Source organism: Canis aureus, chromosome 5 (genome assembly GCF_053574225.1).
Source record: "Canis aureus isolate CA01 chromosome 5, VMU_Caureus_v.1.0, whole genome shotgun sequence".
NCBI classification, from domain to species: domain Eukaryota; kingdom Metazoa; phylum Chordata; class Mammalia; order Carnivora; family Canidae; genus Canis; species Canis aureus.
Window position 1 is genome coordinate 65355681 of NC_135615.1, and position 26928 is coordinate 65382608.

Sequence of the window (26928 nt, forward strand, 5' to 3'; positions counted from 1 at the left end):
CATTTTTCTCTAGTGATGCCTTTTTTGACAAATAAAACATTTTGACCAAAAAAAAAGCATAAAAGGGGGGAAAAAACTACACAAAACTCCAGATAGAGAAGAATTGTGATTTTTAAGTCAAATTAAATTACCAGTTCCAGTCCAGCTAGCACTTCATTGAGTCCTGGTGGCTGACCAATCCAACGGATTACCCCATAGAAAGGGGGATTCTCTTTAACTTCAGCCAGAGAGCCCACTTCCAGACCATGTGAGTTCCCAGAAGTCATGGCCAAGGGGGGACTCTCCTGGACAGGTGCATTGTTTAGCTCTCCCATCACGGACTGAACTGACAGAGAGAGTGGACTGTGGCCAATACTTCCATTGGTATTGGGCATCTTTGTCAAACTGAACGGTAAAGAGTGAAATCTGTTTTCGGTGGATAATGAGTTCATAGAAGGAGGTTGCAGTGGTGGTGAAGCGTGTCCAAAGTCTGGAGATATCTCTGTAAGCGATTTTGCAGGGTCTTCAGCAACTATAAAAAAATTATCCTTATTTAGAGAAATGTATTCAAGAATATTAAATACATCCACATCTCTAAGAATTAATATACACATCTAGACCAGCTGTCCATTTGACTTTAGGATTCTTATAAGCATTGCATACTTAATCTCTCCAAAGCAGTAATCTACATTCTCCTCCCACCTCCAGATTTTTCTACATCAGTAAATAGCACCCAACTGCTCAAACCAAAAAACTATTATTGATTAGTATTAAATAGGTGATACTTTTTGTCCATAATACAATAGTTAGAAAACAATACAAATAAAAATACCAAAAGATTTAGAAAGACACTTCTAAATAACTAAAGAATCAAAACAGAAATGATTACGTAAATTTATTTATTTGGGAGAGAGACAGAGAGAGAGTACAATCAGGGGGAAGGGATAGAGGGAGAAGGAGACTCCCTGCTGAGCAGGGAGCCCAATGTGGGGCTCAATCCCAGGATCCTGGGATCATGGCCTGAGCTTAACCGACTAAACCATCCAGGTGCCCCAATGATGTAAATTTTTAAAATAAAAAAAGAGAGAAATAAAGAAGCAACAAATGTTTGTGGAACAGTACTTACAAAGGAAATTTATAGATGTAATAGTTTAGGAAAGAACATTAAAGAACTCAAAATACAACTGAGGAAGTTAGAACAGAGTAACCTCCCAAAAAGCAGTCAAGAGGAAAGAATAAATACAAAACAGAAATTAATTAAAGAGAAGATAAACACAGTAAAGAGGATCAAAACCAGAATAAATTTACAAAAGCAGAAAATAATTTAAAAGAAAACACACACACACAAAGAGAACCAAAGCCAAAATTTATTTCCTTAAGATAATGAAAACAGATGCCAGGCAGGCACTGCAGATCAGTGGGGAAAGAATGAACTTTTCAATAAATAATATTGAGATAATCAGTTATCAGTACTTCAAAAAAAATTAAATTGGACTTGTACTGCATGCTCCATACAAAAATCACTTTCGGGTGGCTTAAAGACAAATGTGAAAGGTAAAACCATAAACTTCTAGAAGGCAATATAGAAGAATGTTCTTTATGATTTTAGGGCAGAGAGAAATTTCTTGAACATAAGTATATAAGCCGTAAAGGAAAAGATATCGAATATGACCACATTAAAATGGAGCTACTTATTCATTAAAAGGCACCTTAGCAAGAGTGAAAACATGAACTGAACAAATAGAAAACACTTATATATATCTGATAAAGGATTAAAATTGGACAAAAGGCTATAAATCAATATAAAAAAGATTAAAAAAACTAGGAAAGATGAATAAAGGGCTTGAAAAGGAAACTCAGAAGAAGATACCCAAATAATTGACACATCAGTGAAAAGATTCTTGCCCTCACAAGTGGATAAAAGAAGTCAAAAGCAACGTGAGATACCATTTCAAAAGTTCAAGGTTTTAGAACATTAACTAATGGTAAGGATGAAGAGCAACTGATACCCTCACACAATGTTGATGGGAGTATAAACTGGTACAACTACTCTGGGAACATGTAGCATGATTCAGTAAAGGAAAGATGTCCATATGACATGACCCAGTAAATGCATTCCTAGGTATACAGCCTAGACACGTAAGAATGTTAATAGCAGGGCTGTTAATAATGGCAGGAAAATAAGAATTCAAATATGCCCATCGGTGGTTGATTAGAGATGTATATTATGGTATATTTAGACAGTAATGGAATGAAACATAATGGAACACTATAGAGCAATGAAAACAAATAAATTATAACCTATTACTAGTGTGGTGAATCTCTAGAACATAACACTGAGGGGATATCACAAAATACATAGAATCTGATTCTTTTATATGAAGCTCAGAAACATGCACAACTAACAGTATACTGTTTAAATAAACAAACTCATAAGACTATCATGAAAACCAAGAGAATGATGAACAGTAAATTAAAGGTGACAGAAGCTCAGAGGAGAGCATGAAGGAAAGGGTTCTAGGAAGCAGCACCAAGGGAATTTCAAAGGTAATAATAATGATTTTTTTCTTCAAGTGAGTCGTGACTATATGGGTGTTTGCTGTGCTTTGTACCTTATTGTTCTATATACTTCATCTATTTAAAATTCTTTGGAAGTGATATTTAATATAGGGATTTTAAGTTATTCTTTTCTTTCTTAAACACTCAACTCCTCAAGCCCAAAACCCAAATCTGTAAAGCATTGGGTTCTATCTCCAAAACATATTTCAAATCCATCCTCTCTTCTTCACCTCTATTATCTCCCTAATTCAAGCCACCATTGTCTTTCACCGTATAACCAGTGTCTCTCCTGGTCTGTCCCCCCTTGTCCCTCTCCAAACTAATCACCATACAACTCTAAGAGAGATCTTTTTAAAATTAAAGATTTTACATGATCTTATATCACTCCCCTATTTAAAAACTTCCAATGGTTTCCCAGAGTTTTTATGATAAATACTACATTTCTCACTGATATCAACAAAGTCCTAGATGACCTAGCTCCCACCTACCGATCCAAATTCATTTCCACACCTATTTTCCTTGCTCACCATGCTGTAGCCACTCTGGCCTACTTTCCTTTCCTCAGGTCTTTGCTTTTCCTCTCTCCTCTGCCTTGAATGCTCTTCCTACTTCTTTCCCCGACAGGTTCATTCACATCATCCTGATCTCAACCCAAATACCTTTCCCTCAAAGGGACTTCTCCAAAACACTATGGTAGCTGGCTCCCCACCGGTTGCTTCATTTCCTTCACTGCATGTGTCACAATCAATTATTATCTTGTCTATATATTTACTATCTGTCATACCAACCAGAACATAAGCAAGAGGAGGAATTCGGTAGGCTTTTTCATGTTTTTTCATGAGGCTTCACGGGTGAATCTGCAGCACTTGGTATAGCCGCTAACACAAGAAAATACTCAAGGTTTAAGAAAAAAAGTGAATACACAAATCAAATGTTGTAGGAAAAAAAGCTTTTTAAATATATCAATGAAATTATAGAAAAGAAATGTTCTTTCACACTGAAATTACTTCTATTTTCTAATTTAAAGATGAAGGCCTACTCCATATAGATCTCATGACTTTATAGATCCCATTTAGGACCCACATACTTACAAACACTTAGTATACAACATCAGACTAGAATCAAGACCTTAAAAATATTCTACTACTACAGAAACTGTATGAAAGTAAAGTTATTGCCTAAACTTGAAGAATTAATGTCACCTAGGTTATGACAAACCCTCGGTATTACTAGTTTCCTTTCCTTAGAAAGAAAGCAGTTCATAGGAAAAGGATTCACAAAGCTACCAGTAACAACAGGGGGACAGAGTGGGGCTGCCCCACGGCCACTGTGGATGGTTGCCTGCCAAGATACTTGAGAGAGCTGGTACCTGCTAACATATGGGCCAAATCTTAACACAACTAGTCTACTGGGAGACAGAATCTCCTGAAGAAGCACCATTTAAGGAAGCTTCCTGCTCTAAGGAATAGGATATTCCCTGTCTACCCTCACAACATCCTACCCAAGCAGAAACGAAGGTACAAGAAGACAAAATCAGAGATCTCACTCAAATCATTTCCCATGAGTATTGAAGCCCAAGTGATGAAACAGTAGACTTGGACATTGGTGTATGTATAATATACATTTGTGTGTATATAACCTAAATAATCCAGGCAATAGCTTAAAAGTCACTATAGAGTCCTACAGTTCTTGTAACTTCTTATTTAGATTTAATTTGCACACAATTACTAAATGGACTCCATGCCAAGCCCTGTGCGAGGCACTTGGAACTCCAGTCTGGCAGAGGAAACAGGCGACAAACAATTATGATGGCACCTCACCTAACCAAGGAGAGGCAGGAAAGGCTTCCAGGAGAAAATAATACCCAAGCTGAGATTGAACAGATGGATACAAGTAAGCCTAAGCACGGAGTGGGAGGAACAGGAAGAAGGATTTCCAGGCAAGAGGTACAACAGGCGCCAAGAAAAGAGAAAGTATGGCACGTTCCAAAATGGCCCCACTCCAAGCATGGCTAGAGCAGGGATGCAGGACAAATGACAGAGACAAGTAAGAAGTCATGCCATAAAAGGGTCTAACAAGCTAAAGTAAGGAATATGGATTTTTATGTTCAAGGGCTAGGAGAAAATTAATAGACATAAAGCAAAGGAGAGACACAAGCAGATACATCTGCAGAAAAATCAACCAGAAAGTAATGTGAAGAGAAACACAGTGTAGTGATCAAAAGCGTCAGCTCTGGCGTCAAGCAGACTTGGGTTGGAACACTGGCACCACTACAACTAGCTGTGTGGCCTTGGGCAAGGTATCTAACCACTGTAACAAAATAAAAAGCAAAAATATCTACCTCACAAAATTGGTATGAGGACAAAGTAATGCATACAAAGCATGTAACACCATGTCTAGTGTATACTGTAAGTCATCAAGAAACGTCAACTTCAGTGATGATGGTAGTGATGATAAGGATGATGGTGATGACAGTTATTCAGAATAAACTCAGAAGGAAAAAGGGTGAAGCAGATGAACCAGCTGAAAGGCCATTATATTAACTAGACAGCAATAACATATCTGAACTAAGGCAGTGCTTACATAAATGAAGAATATGAGAAAGATTCTAGTGATACTGAAGAGGAGAAGCTCCAGGAAACTTGGTGACTAGTGGATGTGACTAATGAGAGAGAGAAGTCCAAGATGAAACCCAAACTTCCATTTTTGGCAACCAAACATATCTCCATTTCCTCACTCCACAGAAGCATAACCAACCGAGGTCACTGATAGCTTCCTTTGGCTAAATCCAGCGGGTACCTGTATGGTCTTCCTCTTACTTCCCCTCCCAGGAGCATTCAATACTGCTGTCCACTAGCTCCTTGGCTTCTTGACCCAACAACCTGCTGGTTTTCCTCAGTTCCTTCCAGTGGCTTTTTCTCTGTCTCCTCTGTCTCCCAGCCACTAAATTCCTTGGGACTCAGTCTCATTCCCACACTCGCCCCCCACCACTCTCTATTCGGGCCATAGTATTCACAGGACTTTAATCACCAGATATGTGGGGGCAACTTGCATATTTACTTCTCCAGCTCTTAACTCTTCTAAGCTCTGGACCTACATATCCAACTATCTACTTGACTCCAGATCAACTCTGGATATTTAAGAGGTCCCTGGAGCTCAATATTGTCAAAATCAAATTCATTACCTTCCACTACAATTGCTGAAGTCTGCAAGCCAGAAAACCAGGAGTATCATCAATGCCTCTTTCTTCCTCAGCTCTCACTTTCAGCCTGAGTCTTATCAATTCACTTCCTAAAGATGTCTGACACCATCCACTTCCCCCCATCCCTTCCCCAACAAGCCTCGCCCTAGCTGCTATAATCTATTTCTGAGCCCTGCAACAACCTTCAATGGTGCCCTCATACCCACATGGTCCCTGTTTCAAGCCACTGTCCCCCATGCAGCCAGAATGATTTTCAAAAGGCAAACTTGGTCATGTCACCCCTTGCTGAAAATCCTTCAGTGGCTCCCCATTCCCTTTAAATAGGGCACACCAGGCTCCACATGCCCTGGCCCTGTAAGCCTTTCTCATAAAATGTTATGCTTCTCTCTTTGTTCTACCTACTCTGGCTCTTTTTAGTCCTTGGCAAACACAGATTCCATTTTTCCACAAGACCTTTACATATGCTATTCCCTCTGCCGAAAAGGTTCTTTGTCCCTTTTCACTGTGTTATCCTACGCTCCTCTGGAAAACTGAAACTGTGCTGCTTCCTCAGAGAAACATCCTTGAGCCCCTGTAAGTAAAATCCACCTTTAATACACTTTAATGGCATCATGTGACTTCACTGCACTCATCCTGATTGCAATTCTCTGTTCTGTCATGGTCTGATTAATGTTTGCTTTAATAACTTGATCGTAAATTCAGAATGGGCAAGGACCGTATCTATTTTTCACTCACCATCGTAACCCCTGTGCCTAGAAGACTGTCTGGCACATAGTAAGCACTCAATAAATATTTACTGAAGAGATGAACAAAGAAAATAACCAGAAGAAAAAGATGTTCCTAAACCAAGGAAAGGCAAAAAAGGAGTGTTTAAAGAGGTAAGAAAGACCCAGACAGGAAAGACTTTAAATGATTCAACTGATTTGAGAGATCTACCCTAAAGATCAGCTAAGAGAAGAAAACGAGCTACTAATACATTTTCTGAATGTTATCTTAATTCAAGCAGTGCAGTTCTAATTGTATACAATATTTTAGTTCAGCCACATTACTAAAAAAATGGCATACTCATTTTGTTTCCAAAAATTAGATATTCTGGTGAAAAGCCTTTTTTCTTTTTTTTCCTGATGAGTTAAAGGGAGAGGATCATTATAAAGAGCACTAAAATTATAGATTACCTTCATCAATGTACCATGTGTTTTTTGATTTGGATTGTGGTTGTGAGTCAACAGAAGATCCATTTAAAGTATAAAATAATTCAGATCTGTTTCTATTTCCAGGGTCTGAGGTAGATCCTATGGATCAAGAAAAGTTCCTTTTAAAAATAAAGTCAATATGGTGTGAAAGCTTTTCCCTAAGAGAAATTAACATGCATACAGTGTTAACAATTGCTTAAGAAAGCAACACATGTATAAAACACGATGTATTTTATTAGCGTTTTCAACCACTTTGGCAACGTCCAAAAAATAGATAACCATTTTGGCAATGTGAAAAAATTCTTCCACCCAAGAATCAATATAGGAAAGGAACAGGAGGAAGTTAAAAGTCTGTTAAAAACAAAAAGAAAAGTCTGCTGTTGTTTTTTTAAAAGACAAACAGCTTTTAAAAATTATTTCATCTATTATGACTTATTTCCAAATGTTCAACATCAGCATTCCCCAATTTCATGTGATGAACCTGTTGGCTCCCAAATTTAACCTGTTATTTTAAAATAGTTCCTTTCAGAAGAGGGTAATCTTCAAATGTTGTATGCATAAATCAGTGAACAAATTAAGTTTAAAAAATTTAAAGAGTTTGGAATTCTTGGTCATCAAATTTCTTGCTTCGTTTCATGTCTTTTAAAACATGAAGCAGTATTATTTTTTTTTACATTAGACTTATTAAAGTAAGAAAGAGTTAGTGTAGCCCTGTCACAGACATTTCTAGACCTTACCCTGCCTCAGTACTTAAGAAGACACAATGTAGGTGAGAACAGGGGATTTCTAGAACCCATACAAAATCTGATTTATTTTTCCAATTTAAAGTAGATAGTTCTATATTTTATGCTTATAACTAGGATCTGCTACAACACAAGTAATGTACATGTCTTCAGAAAATCTGTAAGCTATTTATATTTAAGTGAGAATAACAAGTGTGAGCTACCCTATCTAGCTAGATCCATAAGTTAACATAAAACATAACTTTTACTTGTGTATCCTATTTAATCCTAAATCTCCCAGGGTCCAGTGTCACATAAACTACTTCTTAAAATACAATTTTCTTTAAAACGAGCCAAAGTAGTTTTGTTCACCAGATAACTGAGGAAAAAATATCCTGCTCCTAACCCACATCTGAGTTAACAAACATTCTTACAGTTTTTTAAATGAGCTGTTTAGCTTGTATAACTACCATCCGTTAAAACTATGAAATATGTAGAAGCTAAAGAAAAAAAGCTAAGAGCTCCACATGCATTGTGAGGGAGTTTTTGGAAGAGAGACAGAATTTTTTGCTTAGCAGTTTGGAATTTATCTTGTGCCATATTTTGTTAGCAAAATCCACATAATTACTCTCTATATACTTAACCCTCTATAACATTATCCAGATACAATTCTTTTGCACAGTTGGAACTCTAAACTTTACATACAAATGTTGCAATTCGGGGGGGGGGGGGGTTGTCCAAAAACCAGCTGATACAAACCAACAAAAGACACAGGTCCTTACAGAAAACTTTTCATCAACTGCAAATGGTTGGGAACTTTTTGACTTAAGTCAGAGCACCTATAAAAATTTTTAAGTAAAATACTAGAACTGTATGGAAGAAGAAAGCCTACATCTACATTAAGGAGTAAAGCCTTTCAACCTTCTTTCAGTGCTATGGCAAATCTCATATCATATACTGACCCATACCTGTGGCCTTTGGTTTATTATGACTGGAGGAACCTTTGTCCCCAACACCTCTTGACATAAAGGCAAGTTTGGGAGGCCTCCTTTCCTGTGTCACGCTATCTGAAACAGTAAACATATTTTTTAAGGATAAAAGCAAATTCTTATAGAAGAGAAACAAGTGAGCAAACAAGGACAACGACAACCAAAAAAAACCTCTTTCCTACAAAAAAGCAGCATTTTCACAGTAGATTTATGAATTTTTAAAGGTCAACCCAAGGATTGAGAGTATACCAGAAGAAAAAAAAAATCAATGCTGTACTTTAAAATGTAATTTCTACAAGAAAATACAACCCGAATACAATTCAGCTAAGTATTTTAACTTCTTGAAAATTTAATCACTTTTAGTCAGCATTATTTGATGTGTTAAAACACTACAGAGAATACTCTACTCAGCCTTTTGCAAGAGTTTCCCAATTGGTATCCCGAGAACACCCAGGGGGTTATAAGTGTTCTACACTCATATTTCCAGAAGATGTTGAGATAGACAAAGGTACACAAATTTCTTTACTGCATAATACCAGATCCTTTAATATGCTAATGTGCATTATGAACCTCTCAAAGAGGAATACAGTAAACTTATTTTATAATATTTTTTGTCCCATTCTCCTAAGCATCTCAGATTAATGTATTTCATGGAACACAGTCTGGAAAAAATCTATTTAGAAATATGTAGCAGTTTTTAAAAATCATGTAAGTTAAGAATAACACTGACGAGTATACAAACATGTACACATATAAACAGGAAAAATGCAGAGAACTATGCATAGATTAATGAAGGAGTAATATTTCTGAAGAAAACACTCAAATCTTCTTTTTGGAATACAGGTGTAATAAATTTGGCAGAGTTGTTTTTAATATACAGACCACTCTCAACCTTAAAGGCCAGCAATTTTTGTAAGATATTCACAAATACTGATCAAGCAAATGTGGAAAGTCAATCTGGAATGTTTTTCCCCTGGAAATTTTAACAACACATCTATAAAGTCCAACATGACACTCAGAAATCATACCTGATAAAGCTGTGTATCAGCAAAAACGATAGCACCCACAGTGGATTTTTGAGAACAGAAGGAAAAAAATAGGAACATTTTTACATTTTAAACACAAGGAAAAGGCTACTTTTTTAGAAAAAGGAAATAATACTGAATTAATTATATATAAATCATGCCTGGTAATGTATATAAATCACAGGTGGAGGGGAAAAAGATTGCAGTGTCAAACTATATCTTAAATGTGTCAGAATATGATCAAATGAAAAATTATTTTAATTAAAAAATTACACTAAGTAACCATGATTGCAACCAAGTGATATAATAGTTAAGCTATTTACTAATACTTTAATGATGTTGCTATTCAAGTGTCTCCAGGTATAGATGACAGCTATTGTGGAAGGTAAAATTTTTTAGTCACTGGTAAAAGTTCTCAAATGATAGCATATAAGTTGACTAAAGAAAACCAATTCCCACTATTAACTGTAACTAGCTACATGTAAGTCCATGTTAAAAAGATATGCACATGCACACTATAGCCTACATATGCGATGCAGTTAGTGGTGATTATAACAAAGGCAGCAAATGGTCTTAACTGAGGCAGCCTAGCAGTACCAGGGGGCCACATGGATAAGCCTCTGGTGACCATTCTGCTGGTGATTAGGGGAGGGCTCCAAAGACTGAGAATGCAGAGAGCACTGGAGTTGTAAACAGTGGTTATCCTCTGCCAAAGACTTTGAGGGAATGTCAAATGCTAATTTTGAGGAATAGATATTCCTACAGAATTCTATGCAGATGATGGGTCACATGCCACATTTAACTTGCCCTCCAGCAATGACATATCCATTTTGTTTCTTTGTCACTACTATGTTCAAGATCTAAAACCAAAGCCTTCTACCTTAAATGAATTTTAAAAGATCACCACACCACAAGAAAAGGTTAAGTATGGGAAAGTATAAATGCTGCCAAAGTGAGAACAGTATGGAATAGTAAACAATGAATACATCCAGCAGACAATTCTGTGAGATTAAAACAATTCTGCTTAAGAGATATTAAGAGAGATAGCATGATATGTTCACCAAATGGCATGTACAAAAATGTGCACAGCAGCCTTATTCAGAATAACCAAAAGCTGAAATAATCCATTCTACAGCAAAATAAACAAACTGTAATCTGTTCATACAGAATACTACATAGTAATAAGAAAAGAGCAAATGCTGATATACACAACATGGACACTGGCTTGAGTAAAAGAAACCAGATGAAGAGTACCTATTACATATACAGAGCAGAACTACATTCAAAATGATGAAAGTATATACATATCCCCACAATAGCCAAGATCTGGAAGCAGCCTAAGTGTCTACCAGTAGATGAATGGATAAAGATGTAATACACACACACTCACACACACATACAGGATTACTCATCATTAAAAAAAAAAGAATGAAATCTTGCCACCTGCAACAACATGAATAGACCTAGAAGGTACTATGCTAAGTTAAATACGTCAGATAGAGAAAGACGAATACTATATGATTTCACTTATATATAGAACCTAAAAAAACAAACAAGAAATAGACTCCTAGATACAGAGAACAAACTAGCAGTGGCCAAGGGTAGGGGGTGGTAGGTAGACAAAATAGGTAAAAGGGATAAAGAAGTACAAATTTCCAGATGTTAAAAAAAAAAAAAAAAACTGCAGAGATGTAATGTACAGCATAGAGAAATAGTGAATAATATTAAAATAAATTTGGTGACAGATGGTAACTAGACCTATCATGGCAATCATTTTTTTTTTGGTAATGTATAAAAAAATACTGAATCACTATCTTATACAACTAAAACTAATATAATATTCTATACCAATTATAATTCAATAAAAATTTATAAAAAACAGCAGCTCATTCATCATTCTTGTTAATTTAATCAGAAAACAAAAATCTCTTGGATAATCTTAGGTTTAAAATCATAACAATAAACTAGTGAACAATAACAATTAAACCACAAGAAATGTCTGTGAATTTGAATGAACCATTAAATTAAGAAAAATCACTTAACTGATGTACTGCTTAACATCATCAGCCACAAAAGTTAATTTAGACCCAAATGAGAGTTTAATATCCACAAAGAAAGCTACTAGAGAAAATACTTAGAGAAACTGAAGTATTATAAAAACAGATATCAAACATACTGTACATAGCAACTACACAAAGATCTCTATGAGGGATGACTACTGATCAAAATAAATGTTTTCCTTATATATTAGATCATTTGAAATGAAAATTTGTTGGAAAAACATAGAAGGTCCCTCAGATGACATCAGGGTTGTATACTTATATCTAGTGCCTTCTTTTGGGCTCTATCTCATAGGAGCAGAAGTTCTGTCCACATAAACAACATTCAAGGTGATTCAGACTAGCAATCAATCTCTGTGGAAGGCAACTTAGCATTACGTATCAGAATGTAAAATACACATACCCTTTGACCCGCAACTCTATTACCAGGAAGTTGCCTTTTTAAAAATATCTTATGAATATTTTGTATGAATGTGAGCAAAATATATCCCACTTAAATAATTGGATGAGTACAGATGGCATGGTGTTGAGAGAGAGAAACAATCCATGCAAGGACAGAATTAGCATCCAAAATGATCTTAAAATGCTGAAAGACTAGATAGCTCTGATGATATAAGTTTAACAGGGACAAATGCAAAGTCTTGCTGATGCCCTCCAAATCAACCATACAAGCACAGAATCAGAAGCAGAAGTATACATGAACAAAACTGGAAATTTAAGTCAAGAGTAAGCTCAGTATTTGTTAATTTCATTGATTTAAAGATGCATCCATTCATCCATAATGCAAGAAAGGCATTACAATGGTCTCTGGCAATATAATTCAGACTGTGAAAGGGCTGTCCCCCAAATTTTTTGGTCAATTTTTTTGTCATTGGCAACCATTAGCCCACACATGGATTACACTATTCCACTTCCCTTAAGATGCCCAAGTGTAAAAAAAACATCTTCAACAAACTAGGTCTCATTCAGAGTATCTGGAAATCATGCCACAGGAAAACAGCTAAAATGACACTTCTAGGATGGAGAACAGAAGATGAACGTTACAAAGACACTCAACTCTTAATATCTAAGGGTTGTTATAAGAAAAAGGAACTAGCTGGATTTGTCCTATTTTGATCACTGGCACAGAACTACAATCAATGCATGAAGTTATAGGAAAGTAGATCTAAGCACACATCATATGAGGAGTGACTTTTTCACAATCAGATCTGTCTAAAATGAAATAATCTGATTTCCTTCAGATGACAGTCACTATCAAATGAATACACAGCTCTCTAAGAAGATACGGAAAATAAGACAGGAAGCTATCTTTTAGCTATACTGGGACACCTGCAAACTGATACATATATATATGAAGTTATTCACTGAAGCACTGTTTGTAACAGCAAAAGTTGAAAACAACTGAAATGCCCATCAGTAGGAGACTGGTTAAAAAAAAGTAGGGAACATTAATAAAATGAAATACAATGTATAATTTAAACAAAAGATTAAGTCTGCAATTCCTGTACTAATGTAAAATGCTACCTACGATCTATGATTGTTAACTTACAACAGGTGCAACTTCCACTTCTGGAAAGATGAGTAGACATACCTTTTTCTATTCCTCCTGATAAGTACAACTAAAAATTCTGGACATAACATACAAAACAAAAATTAGAAGACTGAAAGGTGGAGAGAAGGCAGACCAGGTGTGGAGCTCCAGACCTAAGGAACAACATGGTGGAGAATTCCCTGGATTTTCTTCTTGCCTCATATATCCCTCTTAGAGCCTGAAGAAGCCAGCAAACTGGAAACACCAATGGATAGACAAAAGAAAGCCCCAACAAGTCAGCTCTCTCTAGTCAAAGGATGAGAAAGAGGAAACCTAGTAAGACAGAAAAATATTAGATAATAATCACTCATCACTAGCCAAACACCATAGAGAAAAACAGTGGCCCCACCCACTCCAACAAAGGCCAACTAGGGAGCCTAGACTTCCACTCATTGAGGGTATTACGAAGTGCTCCAACACACCAGTTGCATGATGTCAGAGGAAGCCAAATCTGGAGCCACCACCTGATAACCAAGCTCTCCCACCCCTATGGTGTCAGTGGAGACAACATGGAGAGCCTAGATTTCCATCTCTGTCTACCTACTGGGGTAGTTCCAGAGGAGGTCTAGTGAAGAGTCATAACTTTCACCATAGCCCAGTAGTGATGAGGCCACTCTCACCCCAGATGTCACTGCAGACCGTGTAGAAAGCCACAATGCAATCCTCTACCCAGCAGGAATGAGGAGCTTCCATCCCATGTATCAACAGAGGCCAAGGAAGGAACAAAGTTCTGCCTCCTCCCGGTAATAATGAGGTGGCATGTACCTCCCGCTTCCCTGGCCAGAGCAATGTCAAAGAAAGCTGGCTAAAAGCTAGTAAGACCTAGGGTCTCAAAACATAATACCCAACTGTCCAGGTTTCAAACAAAAGTCACTCATTATACTAAGAACCAGGAAAATCCCATGAAGAATTTTAAAATAAATGCCAACACTGAGATGACATGATAGAGAGGTTAGAATTATCTGACAAAGATTTTAAACAGCCATGTAAAAATGCTGGACAAGCAATTACAAACACACTTGGGAAAAAAATGATAGAACAGAAACCTCATCAAAGAAATAGAAAGTCTCAGCAAAGAAACGGAATATATAAAGAAGAGTGAAATGGAAATCTTAGAAATGAAAAAAAAACAACCACTCAAATACAAAGCTCAGTGGATGGGCTCAATAGCAAAATGGAGGAAACACAGGAAATCATGAGTGAACCTGAAGATAAAACAATACAAATTACCCAATAGGAAGACCTCAGAGAAAATAAACTTTAAAAAAAGCTAGAAAGAAAGAAACAGAAAAAGAAGAGAGACTCAAGGGACTTGTGGGACTTCACAAAAGTTCATCAGAATCCTAAAAGGAAAGGAGAAAGAGGGGGCAGGCCTGGAAAAAGTACTCAAAAGAAAGAAAGGCTGAAACTCACCAAATGTGGCAAGAGACATCAATTTACCAACCCAAGAAGCTGAGCAAACATCAAACAGGATAAACCCAAAGCAATTCTATGCCAAGAGACATCATAATTAAACTTTAGAAAGCTTAAAGGCAAAGAGAAACTGAAAGAGACCAGAAAAAAAAAAAAAAAAAAGTATGGGGGTGGAAAAATCAATTCAAATGAGAGCAGATTCTCATAAGAAATCAGAGAGGCCCAAAGGAAGTAGCACAGTATTTTTCAGGTGCTGAGAGAAAAGAACTCTTGACCCAGAACCTTATAATCAGTGAAAATATCCTTCAGGATTGAAGAGGAAAGCAGGACATTCTCAGTTGAGGGGCAACTAAGATACTTTGTCACCAGCAGATCTAAAGAAAGTTCTCAAAAGAAAAAAATTATCGAAAAATAGGCCCAATACAAATATACCCAACTGATTTTTGACAAAGGTACAAAAGCAATTCAATGGAAGAAAGAGGTCTTTATCAACAAATGGTGGTGGGACAATTAGACAGACAGACAGAAAAGAAAGAAAGGAAAGAAAGGAAAGGAAAGGAAAGGGAAAAGAAAGAAAAGAGAAGAAAAGAGAAAAGAGAAAAGAAAAGAAAAGAAAAGAAAAGAAAAGAAAAGAAAAGAAAAGAAAAGAAAAGAAAAGAAAAAAGAAAAGAGAAGTTGTCCATAAAGCAGCATATAGTCCATATGTCCAGAGGCAAATCATACTGACATAGAGAGGATCAGTGTTTGCTAGGCCCTGAGAGAAGTGACTGCTTAATGAGTAGAGAGTTTCCATTTGGTGTGATAAAAAAGTTCTGCAACTAGATAGTGGTGATAATCGCACAACACTGTGAATGTTTTTAACGTCACTGAATTGTACATTTTAAATGGGTAAATATTCTTCTGTGTGAATTATATTTTGATTTTTAAAAACTTAGGAGAAAGTCTTCAATATCCAAAGCTAGGCAAAAATTGTTAGACCTAACACCAAAAGCATATTCCATTTTTTAAAAAATCGTACCTTCACCTTAATAAAAGTCAAATATTTTGCTTTGTGAGAGGCCCTGTTAAGAGGATGAGAAGACAAGCCACACTCTGAGAGAAAATATTCACAAACCACATATTCAAAAAAGGACTAGTATCCAGAATATATAAAGAATTCCCAACTCAAAGGTAAAACAGCAACAATCCAAATAAAATACAGGCAAAAGAAACAAAGAGACATTTCAGTAAAGAAGACAGATCGCAAAAGGCACATGAAAGATAGATGTTCGACATCATGAACCATCAGAGAAATTCAAATTAAAACCACAATGAGGGAGGAGACCAGGGCAAGATGGTGGAAGAGTAGGGGTCCTACTCATCTGGTCCCACAAACTTACCTAGATAACTTTCAAAACATCCTGAACACCTATGAATTCGACCTGAGATGTAAAGAGAGAACCGCTGGAATGGTAAAGAGAGAAAAGTTTTCGCTTCTAACAAGGTCATGGTTGATATTTTTGACTCAGATCACTCATACAGCCACTCTACACCAGACAAAATGACTAGAAGGAAGAATTCACCACAAAAGAAAGAACCAGAAGCAATACTCTCTGCCACAGAGGTACAGAATTTGGATTTAAATACAATGTCAAAAATTCAATTCAGAAGTATAATTATAAAGTTACTGGTGGCTCTGGCAAAAAGAGTAAAGGACTCTAGAGACTTCATTAGTACACAATTGAGATCTAATTACTACAGAATTTTAATCTATTAAAAACAGATGAACTGAGCTGCAATCCAAACTGGATGCTCTAATTGCTAGGGTTAATGAGGTAGAAGAGAGAGTGAGTTGATGGAAAGGAAGGAAGCTGAGGAAAAAAAAGAGAAAAACTAAGAATTCATGAGGAAAGGCTTATTAGGGAAATAAATGATAGCTTGAGAAGGAATAATCTATGTCTAATTGGGATTCCAAAAGAGGCTGAGAGAGAGAGGACCACAAAGTATATTTGAACAAATCATAGCTGAGAATTTCTCTAATCTGGGGGAAGGAAAGAGGCATTCAGATCCAAGAGAAAGAGAGGACTCCCCCAAAAAAATCAATTAAAAAACATGCAACACCTCAAGATTTAATAGTGAAACTTGCAAATTTCAAAGATAAAGAGATAATCCTTAAAGAGGCAAGAGACAAGAGATTCTTAACTTATATAGGGAGAAATATCAAATTAACAGCAGACCTCTTTACAGAGACCTGGCAGGCCAGAAAGGGCTGGCATGATATATTCAAGGTACTAAATGAGAAAAACATGCAGCCAACAATATTTTATCCAGCAAGGCTGTCAATCAGAATAGAAGAGATATAGAGCTTCCAAGATAGGCAGAAATTGGAAGACTATGTGACCACCAAACTGGCTCTGCAAGAAATATTAAGAGGGACCCTATAAAAGAAAGAGGAAGTCCAAAGAAACAATATACAAAAATAGGAACTGAAAAGGTAATACGATGACACTAAATTCATATCTTTCAATAGTTACTCTGAATGTGAATGGGCTAAATGATCCCATCAAAAGATGCAGGGTATCAGACTGGATAAAAAAGCAAGACCCGTCTATAAGCAGTCTACAAGAGACTGATTTTAGACCTCAGAACACCTCCAGACTAAAAATGACGAGGTGGAGAACCATTTACCATTCAAATGGTCCTCAAAAGAAAGTTGGGGTAGCAATCCTCATCAGATAAATTAGAGTTTATACCAAAGACTGTAGTAAGAGATGAAGAGGGACACTCTATCATACTTATATCCCACTATATCACACTATATCCAACAAGAAGACCTAACAATCATGAATTTTTATGCCCCTAATGTGGGAACCCCCAAGTATATCAATTAATAACCAAAGTAAAGAGATACTTAGATAATAATGCACTAATAGTAGGAAACTTCAACATGGCACTTTTAGCAAATGACAGATATTCTAAGCAGAACATCACCAAAGAAACAAGGCCTTGGATGATACACTGGACCAAATAGATTTCACAGATACATACAGAACATTCCATCTGAATGTAAATGAATACACTTTCTTAAGTGTACACAGAACTTTCTCTAGAATAGACCATATACTGGGTCACAAATCAGGTCTCAATCAATATGAAAAGATTAGGATTGTCCCCTAAATATTTTCAGACCAGAATGCTTTGAAACCAGAATTCAATCACAAGAAGAAATTTGGAAGAAATTCAAACACCATGGAGGTTAAAGAGCATCCTACTAAAAAATGAATGGGTCAACCAGGAAATTAGAGAAGAATTAAAAGGATTCATGGATACTAATAAAAATGAAAATACAACCATTCAAAATCTTTGGGATACAGCAAAAGCGGTCCTAAGAGGGAAATACAATGCAATACAAGCATCCCTCAAAAAGTTGGAAAAAACTAAAATACAGAAGCTAATCTTTCACCTAAAGAAATTGGAGAAAGAAAAGCAAATAAAGTCTACATCAAGCAGAAGAGAGATTAATAAAGATTAAAGCAGAACTCAATGAAATACAGACCAGAAGAACATGGAACAGATCAACAAAACCAGGAGCCGGTTCTTTGAAAAAAAATAATAAGATAGGTAAACCCCTAGCCAGCCTTATTAAAAAGAAAGTAGAAAAGACTCAAATTAATAAAATCACGAGTGAAAGAGGAGAGATCACAACCAATACCAAGGAAATACAAATGATTTTAAAAATGTATTATGAGCAGCTATATGCCAACAAATTAGGCAATCTAGAAGAAATGGATGCATTTCTGGAAACCCACAAATTACCAAAACTGGAATAGGAAGAAACAGAAGATCTGAACAGGCCGATAACCAGGGAGAAAATTGAAGCAGTCATCAAAAGCCACCCAACACACAAAAGTCCAGGGCCAGAAGGCTTCCCAGGGGAATTCTACCAAATGTTTAAAGAAGAAATAATATCTATTCTACTAAAGCTGTTTCAAAGGATAGAAGGGGAGAGAATACTTCCAAACCCATTTTATTTTTTTTAATTATTTATTTATTTATTCATGAAAGACGGAGGGGGGGGAGAGAGAGAGAGAGAGAGAGAGAGGCAGAGACACAGGCAGAGGGAGAAGCAGGCTCCATGCAGGGAGCCCGATGAGGGACTGGATCCCGGGTCTCCGGGATCACAACGTGGGCTGAAGGCAGCACTAAACTGCTGAGCCACCCGGGCTGCCCCAAACCCATTTTATGAGGCCAGCATTACCTTGATTCCAAAATCAGACAAAGACCCCAACAAAAAGGAGAATTATAGACCAATATCCTTGATGAACATGTACACAAAAATTCTCACCAAGATACTAGCCAGTAGGATCCAACAGTATATTAAGAGGATTATTCACCATGACCAAGTGGGATTTATCCCCGGGATGCAAGATTGGTTCAACACTTGTAAAACAATCAATGTGATAGATCACATCAATAAGAGAAAAAACTAGAACCATATGATCCTTTTGTTAGATGCAGAGAAAGCATTTGACAAAATACAGCATCCATTTCTGATTAAAACTCTTCAAAGTGTAGGGAGAGAGGGAGCATTCCTCAATATCTTAAAAGCCATTTATGAAAAGCTCACAGCGAATACCATTCTCAGTGGGGAAAAACTGAGAGCCTTTCCCTTAAGATCAAGAACATGACAGGGATGTCCACTCTCACCACTGCTATTCAACATAATACTAGAAGTCCTAGTATCAGCAATCAGACAACAAAAAGAAATAAAAGGCATACAAATTGGCAAAGAAGAAGTCAAACTCTCCCTTTTCACTAATGACATGATACTGTATATAGAAAACCCAAAGACTCTACATAGCCCAAGATTGCTACAACTCATTCAGCAATTGGGCAATGTGGCAGGATACAAAATCAATGCACGGAAATCAGTGGCATTTTTATACACTAACAATGAGACCGAAGAAAGAGAAATTAAGGAATCAATCCTATTTACAATTGCACCCAAAAGCATAAGATATCTAGGAATAAACCTAACCAAAGAGGTAAAGGATCAACTACAGAACAGTTCTGAAAGAAGCTGAGGAAGACACAAAGAGATGGAAAAACATTCCATGCTCATGGTTTGGAAGAATAAATATTATGAAAATGTCTATGCTACCCAGGGCAATTTACACGTTCAATGCAATCCCTATCAAAATACCATGGACTTTCTTCACAGAGTTGGAACAAATAATCTTAAGATTTGTAAGGAATCAGAAAAGATCCCGAATAGCCAGAGGAATATTTAAAAAGAAAACTAATGCCGAGGGCATCACAATATCAGATTTCAAGCTGTGTTACAAAGCTGTGATCATCAAGACAGTATGGTACTGGCACAAAAACAGACACACAGATCAATGGAACAGAATAGAGAACCCAGAAATGGGCCCTCAATTCTATGCTCAACTAATATTCGAGAAAGCAGGAAAGACTATCCACTTGAAAAAAGGACAGTCTCTTCAATAAATGGTGTTGGGAAAATTGGACAGCCACGTGCAGAAGAATGAAACTAGACCATTCTCTAACACCATATACAAAGATAAACTCAAAATGGATGAAAGATCTAAATGTGAGACAAGAATCCATCAAAATTCTAGAAGAGAACACAGGCAACAACCTTTTCGAACTTGGCCACATTAACTTCTTGCAAGATACATCTATGAAGGCAAGGGAAACAAAAGCAAAAATGAACTACTGGGACTTCATCAAGATAAAAAGCTTCTGCACAGCAAAAGAAAGAGTCAATAAAACTAAAAGATAACCTACAGAATGGGGGAAGATATTTGCAAATGACGTATCAGATAAAGGGTTAGTATCCACAATCTATAAAGAACTTATCAAACTCAACACCCAAGAAACAAAAACTCCAATCATGATATAGGTAGATGACATGAATGTAAATTTCTCCAAAGAAGACATACATATGGCCAACAAGCACATGAGAAAATGCTCCGCATCACTGGCCATCAAGGAAATACAAATCAAAACCACAATGAGATACCATCTCACACCAGTGAGAATGGGGAAAATTAACAAGACAGGAAACCACAAATATTGGAGAGGATGTGGAGAAAGGGGAACCTTCTTGCACTTTTGGTGAGAATGTGAACTGGTATACCCACTCTGGAAAACAGTGTGGAGGTTCCTCAGGGAGTTAAATATACAGCTACCCTACGACCCAGCAATTGCACTACTGGGTATTTACCCCAAAGATACTGATGTAGTGAAACGCCAGGACACCTGCACTCCAATGTTCATAGCAGCAATGTCTACAATAGCCAAACTGTGGAAGGAGCCTTGATGTTCTTCGACAGATGAATGGATGGATAAAGAAGATGTGGCATATATATACAATGGAATATTACTCAGCCATCAGAAGAGATGAATACCCACCATTTGCTTCAATGTGGATGAAATTGGAGGGTATTATGTTGAGTGAAGTAAGTCAGTTGGAAAAAAAAAAAAAGAATAAATAAATAAATAAAAGAAATAAGTCAATTGAAGAAGGACCATATCATATGGTTTCACTCATATGTGGAATATAAGAAATAGTGAAAGGGATTATAAAAGAAAGGAGGGGAACTGAGTGGGAAAAATTAGGGAGGGAGACAAACCATGAGAGACTCCTAACTCTGGGAAATACACAAAGGGTTGCAGAAAGAGGGGGGGGATGGGATAACTGGCTGATGGGTACTAAGGAGGACACTTGATAGGATGAGCACTGGGTGTTAGACTTTATGTTGGCAAATTGAATTTAAATTTGAAAAATGTAAAAAAAAAAACCATAATGAGGTATTACTATACACATCTCAGGATGGCTAAAATAAAAAATAGTGACAACACTAAATGTTGGTGAAAATGTGGAAAACATGGACCACTCATCTATTGCTGGTAGTAAGAAAAAATTGTATAGCCACTCTGGAAGATGGTTTGGTAGTTGTTTAAAAAAATGAAACATACAAATAGCATACAACTGACAATCACGAACCTGGACATTTACACTAGAGAAATGAAGACTTAGGTTCACTTGCATCCACTGTACACAAATGTTTATAAGAGCATTTATACAAAATAGTCCAAAACTGGAAACAAACCAGATGTCCTTTGATGGGTAAATAATAAAACAAACAGCGGCACCTCCATTACATGGAAAATATTACTCAGCAGTAAGAAAGACTAAACCAGTGATACACACACATTGACAAATTTCCAGAGAATTACTCTGAGAAAAAAGCCAATCTTAAAAGGTTACATACTGTACAATTCCATCTACATAATATTCTTAAAATAACAGAATTACATAAATGGAAAATACATTAGTGGCTGCCAAAGGTTAAGGAGAGGGTTAAGGAGGGAAAGAGTATGGTGATAAAAGGGCAACACAAAAGATCCTTATGGTAATAGGAATGTTCTGCATCTTGGCATATCAACATCCTGGTTGTGATACTGTACTCTAGTTTTACAAAATGTTACCATTGGGGAAAACTTTGTAAAGGGTACACAGAATCTCTCTGTATTACTTCTCGCATATGCATGCAAATCTATAATAATATAAATATTTTCTACCATATATGTGTTAAAGGGCTTATAATCAGAATTTATAAAGAATTCACAAGATTCAATCATATTTTTATTTATTTTTATTTTTTAGATTCAATAATTTTTAAAGCCTAGCAAAAGATGTGCACTGATACTCTACCAAGAAAGATACATAAGATGACAAATAAACACATGAAAAGATGTCATTGAGGAAATGCAAAATTAAACCATAATTAGATACAATTATCAGAACAGCTAAAATCTATACAACTGACCATACACAGTGTTGGCAACTTGTGTGGGAGAACTAGAATTCTACCAAGCTGCTACCGGGAATGTAAAATAGCACAACCACTCTGGAAAGGCAGTTTGACAGGTTTGGTGGTTTTTTCGTTTTTGTTTTTATCCAAATTAAACAATTACCTACAATAGTACCAGCCATTCTACATCTAGGTATTTACCCAAAAGAAATGAAGACCTATGTCCATACCAAGACCTCACATGAATTTTCACAGCATTATTCCTAATAGCCAAAAACTAGGAACAATCCAGATGTCCATCAACGAGTGAACAGATAAATCAACTGGTATATCCATATGTTTAAAGGGAAAAACATACAGTGTCTTTTCCTTTACTCTCATACGACACTTTTGACACTTCTGGTCACCAAGCGTGTAGGGAGTTTTCCCACACCAACTGGGTGTCTTAAAATTCAATTCTGACACTATCTGGAGCCAGAGGCAAATCCCATACCTTAAGAGCTCAGTCCCAAAGACTGTCCTCACTGCAACACCAGTCACAAGTTCCAGGTTGTCTATAGTACTACCGACTGATCAACTACAAACCAGGGTTCCTAGGACTCCCTCCTTGGGTTACATAATTTGCTAAAATGGTTCATAGAACTAACGGCAATACTTACATTTACCATTTTATTATAAGGGACATAATAAATTATACAGACTAAAAACCAGATAAATAGGTTAAGGGTAGGACGCTTGGGTGGCTCAGTGGTTTAGCGCCTGCCTTTGGCCCAGGGCATGATCCTGGAGTCCCTGGATTGAGTCCCAAGTCAGGCTCCCTGCAAGGAGCCTACTTCTCCCTCTGCCTGTGTCTCTGCCTCTCTCTCTCTCTCTCTCTCTCTCTCTCTGTCTCTCATGAATAAATAAATAAAATATTTTTTTAAAAAAGAGAGAGACTTAGGGTAAGGCTGTGGGGAAAGAAGGGGCACAGAGCTACCATGCCCTTTCCCAGAGCAAAACCCTCCTGGCTTCTCCATGTGGTTCAAGCATCCTGAAAGCTGTCCAAACCTTGTACTTTAGGGATTTCTATAGAGACCCCATCAAGCAGGAATGATCAATTATTGACTCCATTTCCAGCCTCTCACCCTTTTCCCCTCTCTAGAAGATGGGGACTGGAGCTGAAAGTTGAAGCTTCTAATCATAGCTTGGTCTTTCCAGTGACCAGCCCCCATCCAGGAGCCCACCAAGAATCACCTCATTAGAAAAGAAGACATTCCTATCACCCAGGACATTCTAAGGGATTTAGGAACTCTGTGTCAGGAATTTGGGTCAAAGACTAAACATTAGCAAGAACTGAGGATATATGTAAAATATATTTAATAGTTATATTAATATATATTAAGTAATATATAAACTATATATTACATATTAACATACATTAAATAATATACTTATAAAACATACATATAAAATTATAGACCATCAAGAATGAAATAGTTTTCAGGAATAAAAAAGACACATGGATGAGTCAAAATGAATTATAATGAATGAAAGAAGTCAGACCAAAAAAAGAGTACAGCTTGAGTTACTGCACATCTATAAAATTCCAAAAAATGTGGACAAATGTATGCTAACATGAAGATGATCAGTGATTGCCTGAATATGCGGGGTGTGGGGGGTGGAGCAGGGCAGGCAGTGGAAGTGGGAGGAAATAATCACAAAGGGCATCCTTGTAGGTAATAGATATGCTATCTTGATTGCAGTGAATTTAAGAAACAAAACAAATAAGCAAAGGGAGAAAAAAAGAGAGAAGCAAACCAGGAAACAGACTCTTTTTTAACTGAAGAGGTAGAGAACAAATTGAGGGTTACCAGAGGGGAGGTAGGTGGTGGGATGGGTAAAATAGGTGAAGAGGGTGGAAGAGGGCACTTGTGACAAGCACCAGGTGCTGTATGGAAATGCTGAATTACTAAATTGTACACCTGAAACTAATATTACACTGTGTTACCTGGAATTTAAATAAAAACTTAAAAAAAAAAAGAAAGACATAGAAGAAAAGTAGGTAGTTGGGGGTCAGTGTTGGGAGGGGAAGATCTCACATACCCTTTTCAATTTCTGTGTAAATGTGCATGCACTGCATAATCTAAAAAGGAAAATTTGCATTACATTCCCAACCTCCAACACTAAAAAAAGAAGACACAGACTGGACTAGAAAAAGCAGAAATGTATAATTTCAGGGTGGCGCTAAACGATATGCTCCATCACAACAGCTTTAAGAACGTGAACACGTCAAATTAGCTATGTTAGAGTTGTTAACATTTGAAGCAGAAATGAAGAGGGAAAAACTTTAAAACAGATCGAAGACCCTTGCCTCTTTTAATCAAAGATATTCTTCCAAAGCCCACCATAACAAGTAATTGATGGGAGATGAATTCTTTCCTAATCTCAGCAGCTGTTGAACTGCTTCAAAACAGTTTTAACTGCTGGGAATATTAATTTTGTCCTACAAATGAAGGTAATTGGGCAAGAAAAAGAAACTAAGGAACTAAAGGAGCCACTATGACTCTCTTGTCTCCCCAGAAAGGGATGTTAATGATGACATGAAATACAGATGAAAATTCACTCAAAGCAACTAATTTTCATGTAGACAACTTTACTTTTTAAGTCTATTTATGAGCTTTATTTTGTTGGCAAAAAGTATAATTTGTGTATTACATTATAAAAGCTGGTATCATTCTTAATTATCTTCTATTCAAGGTTTATGAAACTAAGCTTTAAAAGGAAAAAATAAAGCATTATTTCCTTTCTTGTCGCTGCTCTGAGAGCCAAGAATAATGACAATGAGAGCCACTGATCTAGAAGATCAAAGTGTGCCTGACAGGTGATTCCCAAGAGATTCGTGTAACTAATTTTTATTATTTTAATCCTACATTAGTATTTAAACAAAACAGAATTGTAAATGTTTTTGAAGATAAATACTATTAAAGAATTCCTTTGTCAGGTCATATAGAATTCCATCATAGGAAAAATAGAAATGGTAGCTTTTCCTTTCATTTCTTTTTAAGTGCTACTGTAGAACCCAAGATCATTTACATTTCAAACCAGACTGAGACATGGAAAAAAACATACAGAAATACAGCTCTAGAGTTTGGCTGGGGGAGGGGGGGGAGCGGTAGGGAGGTATTTCAAGTCTTTATTCTACTGCAGACTAAGAGAAACACAATCAATTATACAGAAGCCAACCTCATATTTCAGGTATCTTTTCCTTTCTAAAATTATAATACTAAACTAGTATTCTCTCTAGTCTCCCAATTTACTCAGTGTAATGAATTATATTCACTTGTAAAATGCAAAATTCAAAGAAATTCACTGAAGGTAGGTAAAAAAGGACGATTACACTAATAAGGTTTTGAGTTTTTCAAAAGCACCCTTTGGAAACTTTTTTTGTAGCCTTATTATTTTTTTTTAAATTCCAGTTAGTTAACATAAAGTGTAATATTGGCTTCATGTATAGAATTTAGTGATTTGCCACTTACATACAACACCCAGTGCTCATCAAAAGTGCCCTCCTTAGTCCCCACCACCCATCTAGCCCATCCTCCCCTGCCCACCTTCCCTCCAGCATCTCTCCGTTGGTTTGCTCTTTATAGTTAGGAGTCTGTTTTATGGAAACCCACAAACGTATCTTATTTGGTCAGACAAGTTAAATTACAATTATCCATGTGATTTTGGAGAAACAACATTAGCACAGAATTGGCTACCCCCATAAGAACACTCTAATAATGAAAGAAACTTTATTTTACAAATGATTCCCCTTAGCCATCCAGCAAGTTAACATTATAAAAGTAGCATAATTCACAGAATTTGTTTAGGACAGGATTTTTCAACTTCAGCAATACTGCCATGTTGGACCAGATCATGTTCTGTTGTGGGGGCTGCTCTACTGCATTGTAGGATGTTTACTTAGCAGCATCTCTGTCTCCACCTACTCAGTTCAAGTAGTATACTCCCACCCCAAATATGATAATCAAAAATGTCTCCAGAGATTGCAAAACATTCCCCGGGGTCAAAATCACCCAAGGTTGAGACCTACTTGGCTTAGAAATGAAATGACCTAAAGCTGACCTAAGCTTTTGTATTAAAGCTTAAAAACAATTTTTTAAAAAACTTAAAAATTCAATAGTTCTAGTATGAAACAACACTGTATTTGTATTTGAATCAAAAACTTAAATGGGTGATGGGTATTACTAAGGAGAGCCCTTTGTGATGAGCACTGGGTATTGTATGTAAATGATGAATCACCTGAAACTAATAGTACACTGTATGTTAACTAACTGAAATTTACATAAAAACTTGAAAATAAGGGGAAAAAACTATAAAATATAATCAATCATAA

The 26928-nt window shown here is 36.5% G+C and overlaps 1 protein-coding gene across 5 annotated transcripts in view; it reads right to left on the bottom strand.

Moving 5' to 3' along the window:
- CYLD (CYLD lysine 63 deubiquitinase) overlaps window positions 1–26928 on the bottom strand; it is a 70550-nt gene that overhangs the window by 21277 nt on the left and 22345 nt on the right. For 4 of the 5 annotated variants that reach the window (XM_077898458.1, XM_077898461.1, XM_077898457.1 and 1 more), the window contains 3 exons: window positions 8624–8722; window positions 6916–7032; window positions 132–511 (listed from right to left, as the gene is read on the bottom strand). In XM_077898458.1, coding sequence (XP_077754584.1) covers window positions 132–511; window positions 6916–7032; window positions 8624–8722 — 596 coding nt within the window. The remainder of the gene's footprint in view (window positions 1–131; window positions 512–6915; window positions 7033–8623; window positions 8723–26928) is intronic. The other variant, XM_077898459.1, reaches the window with a different exon arrangement.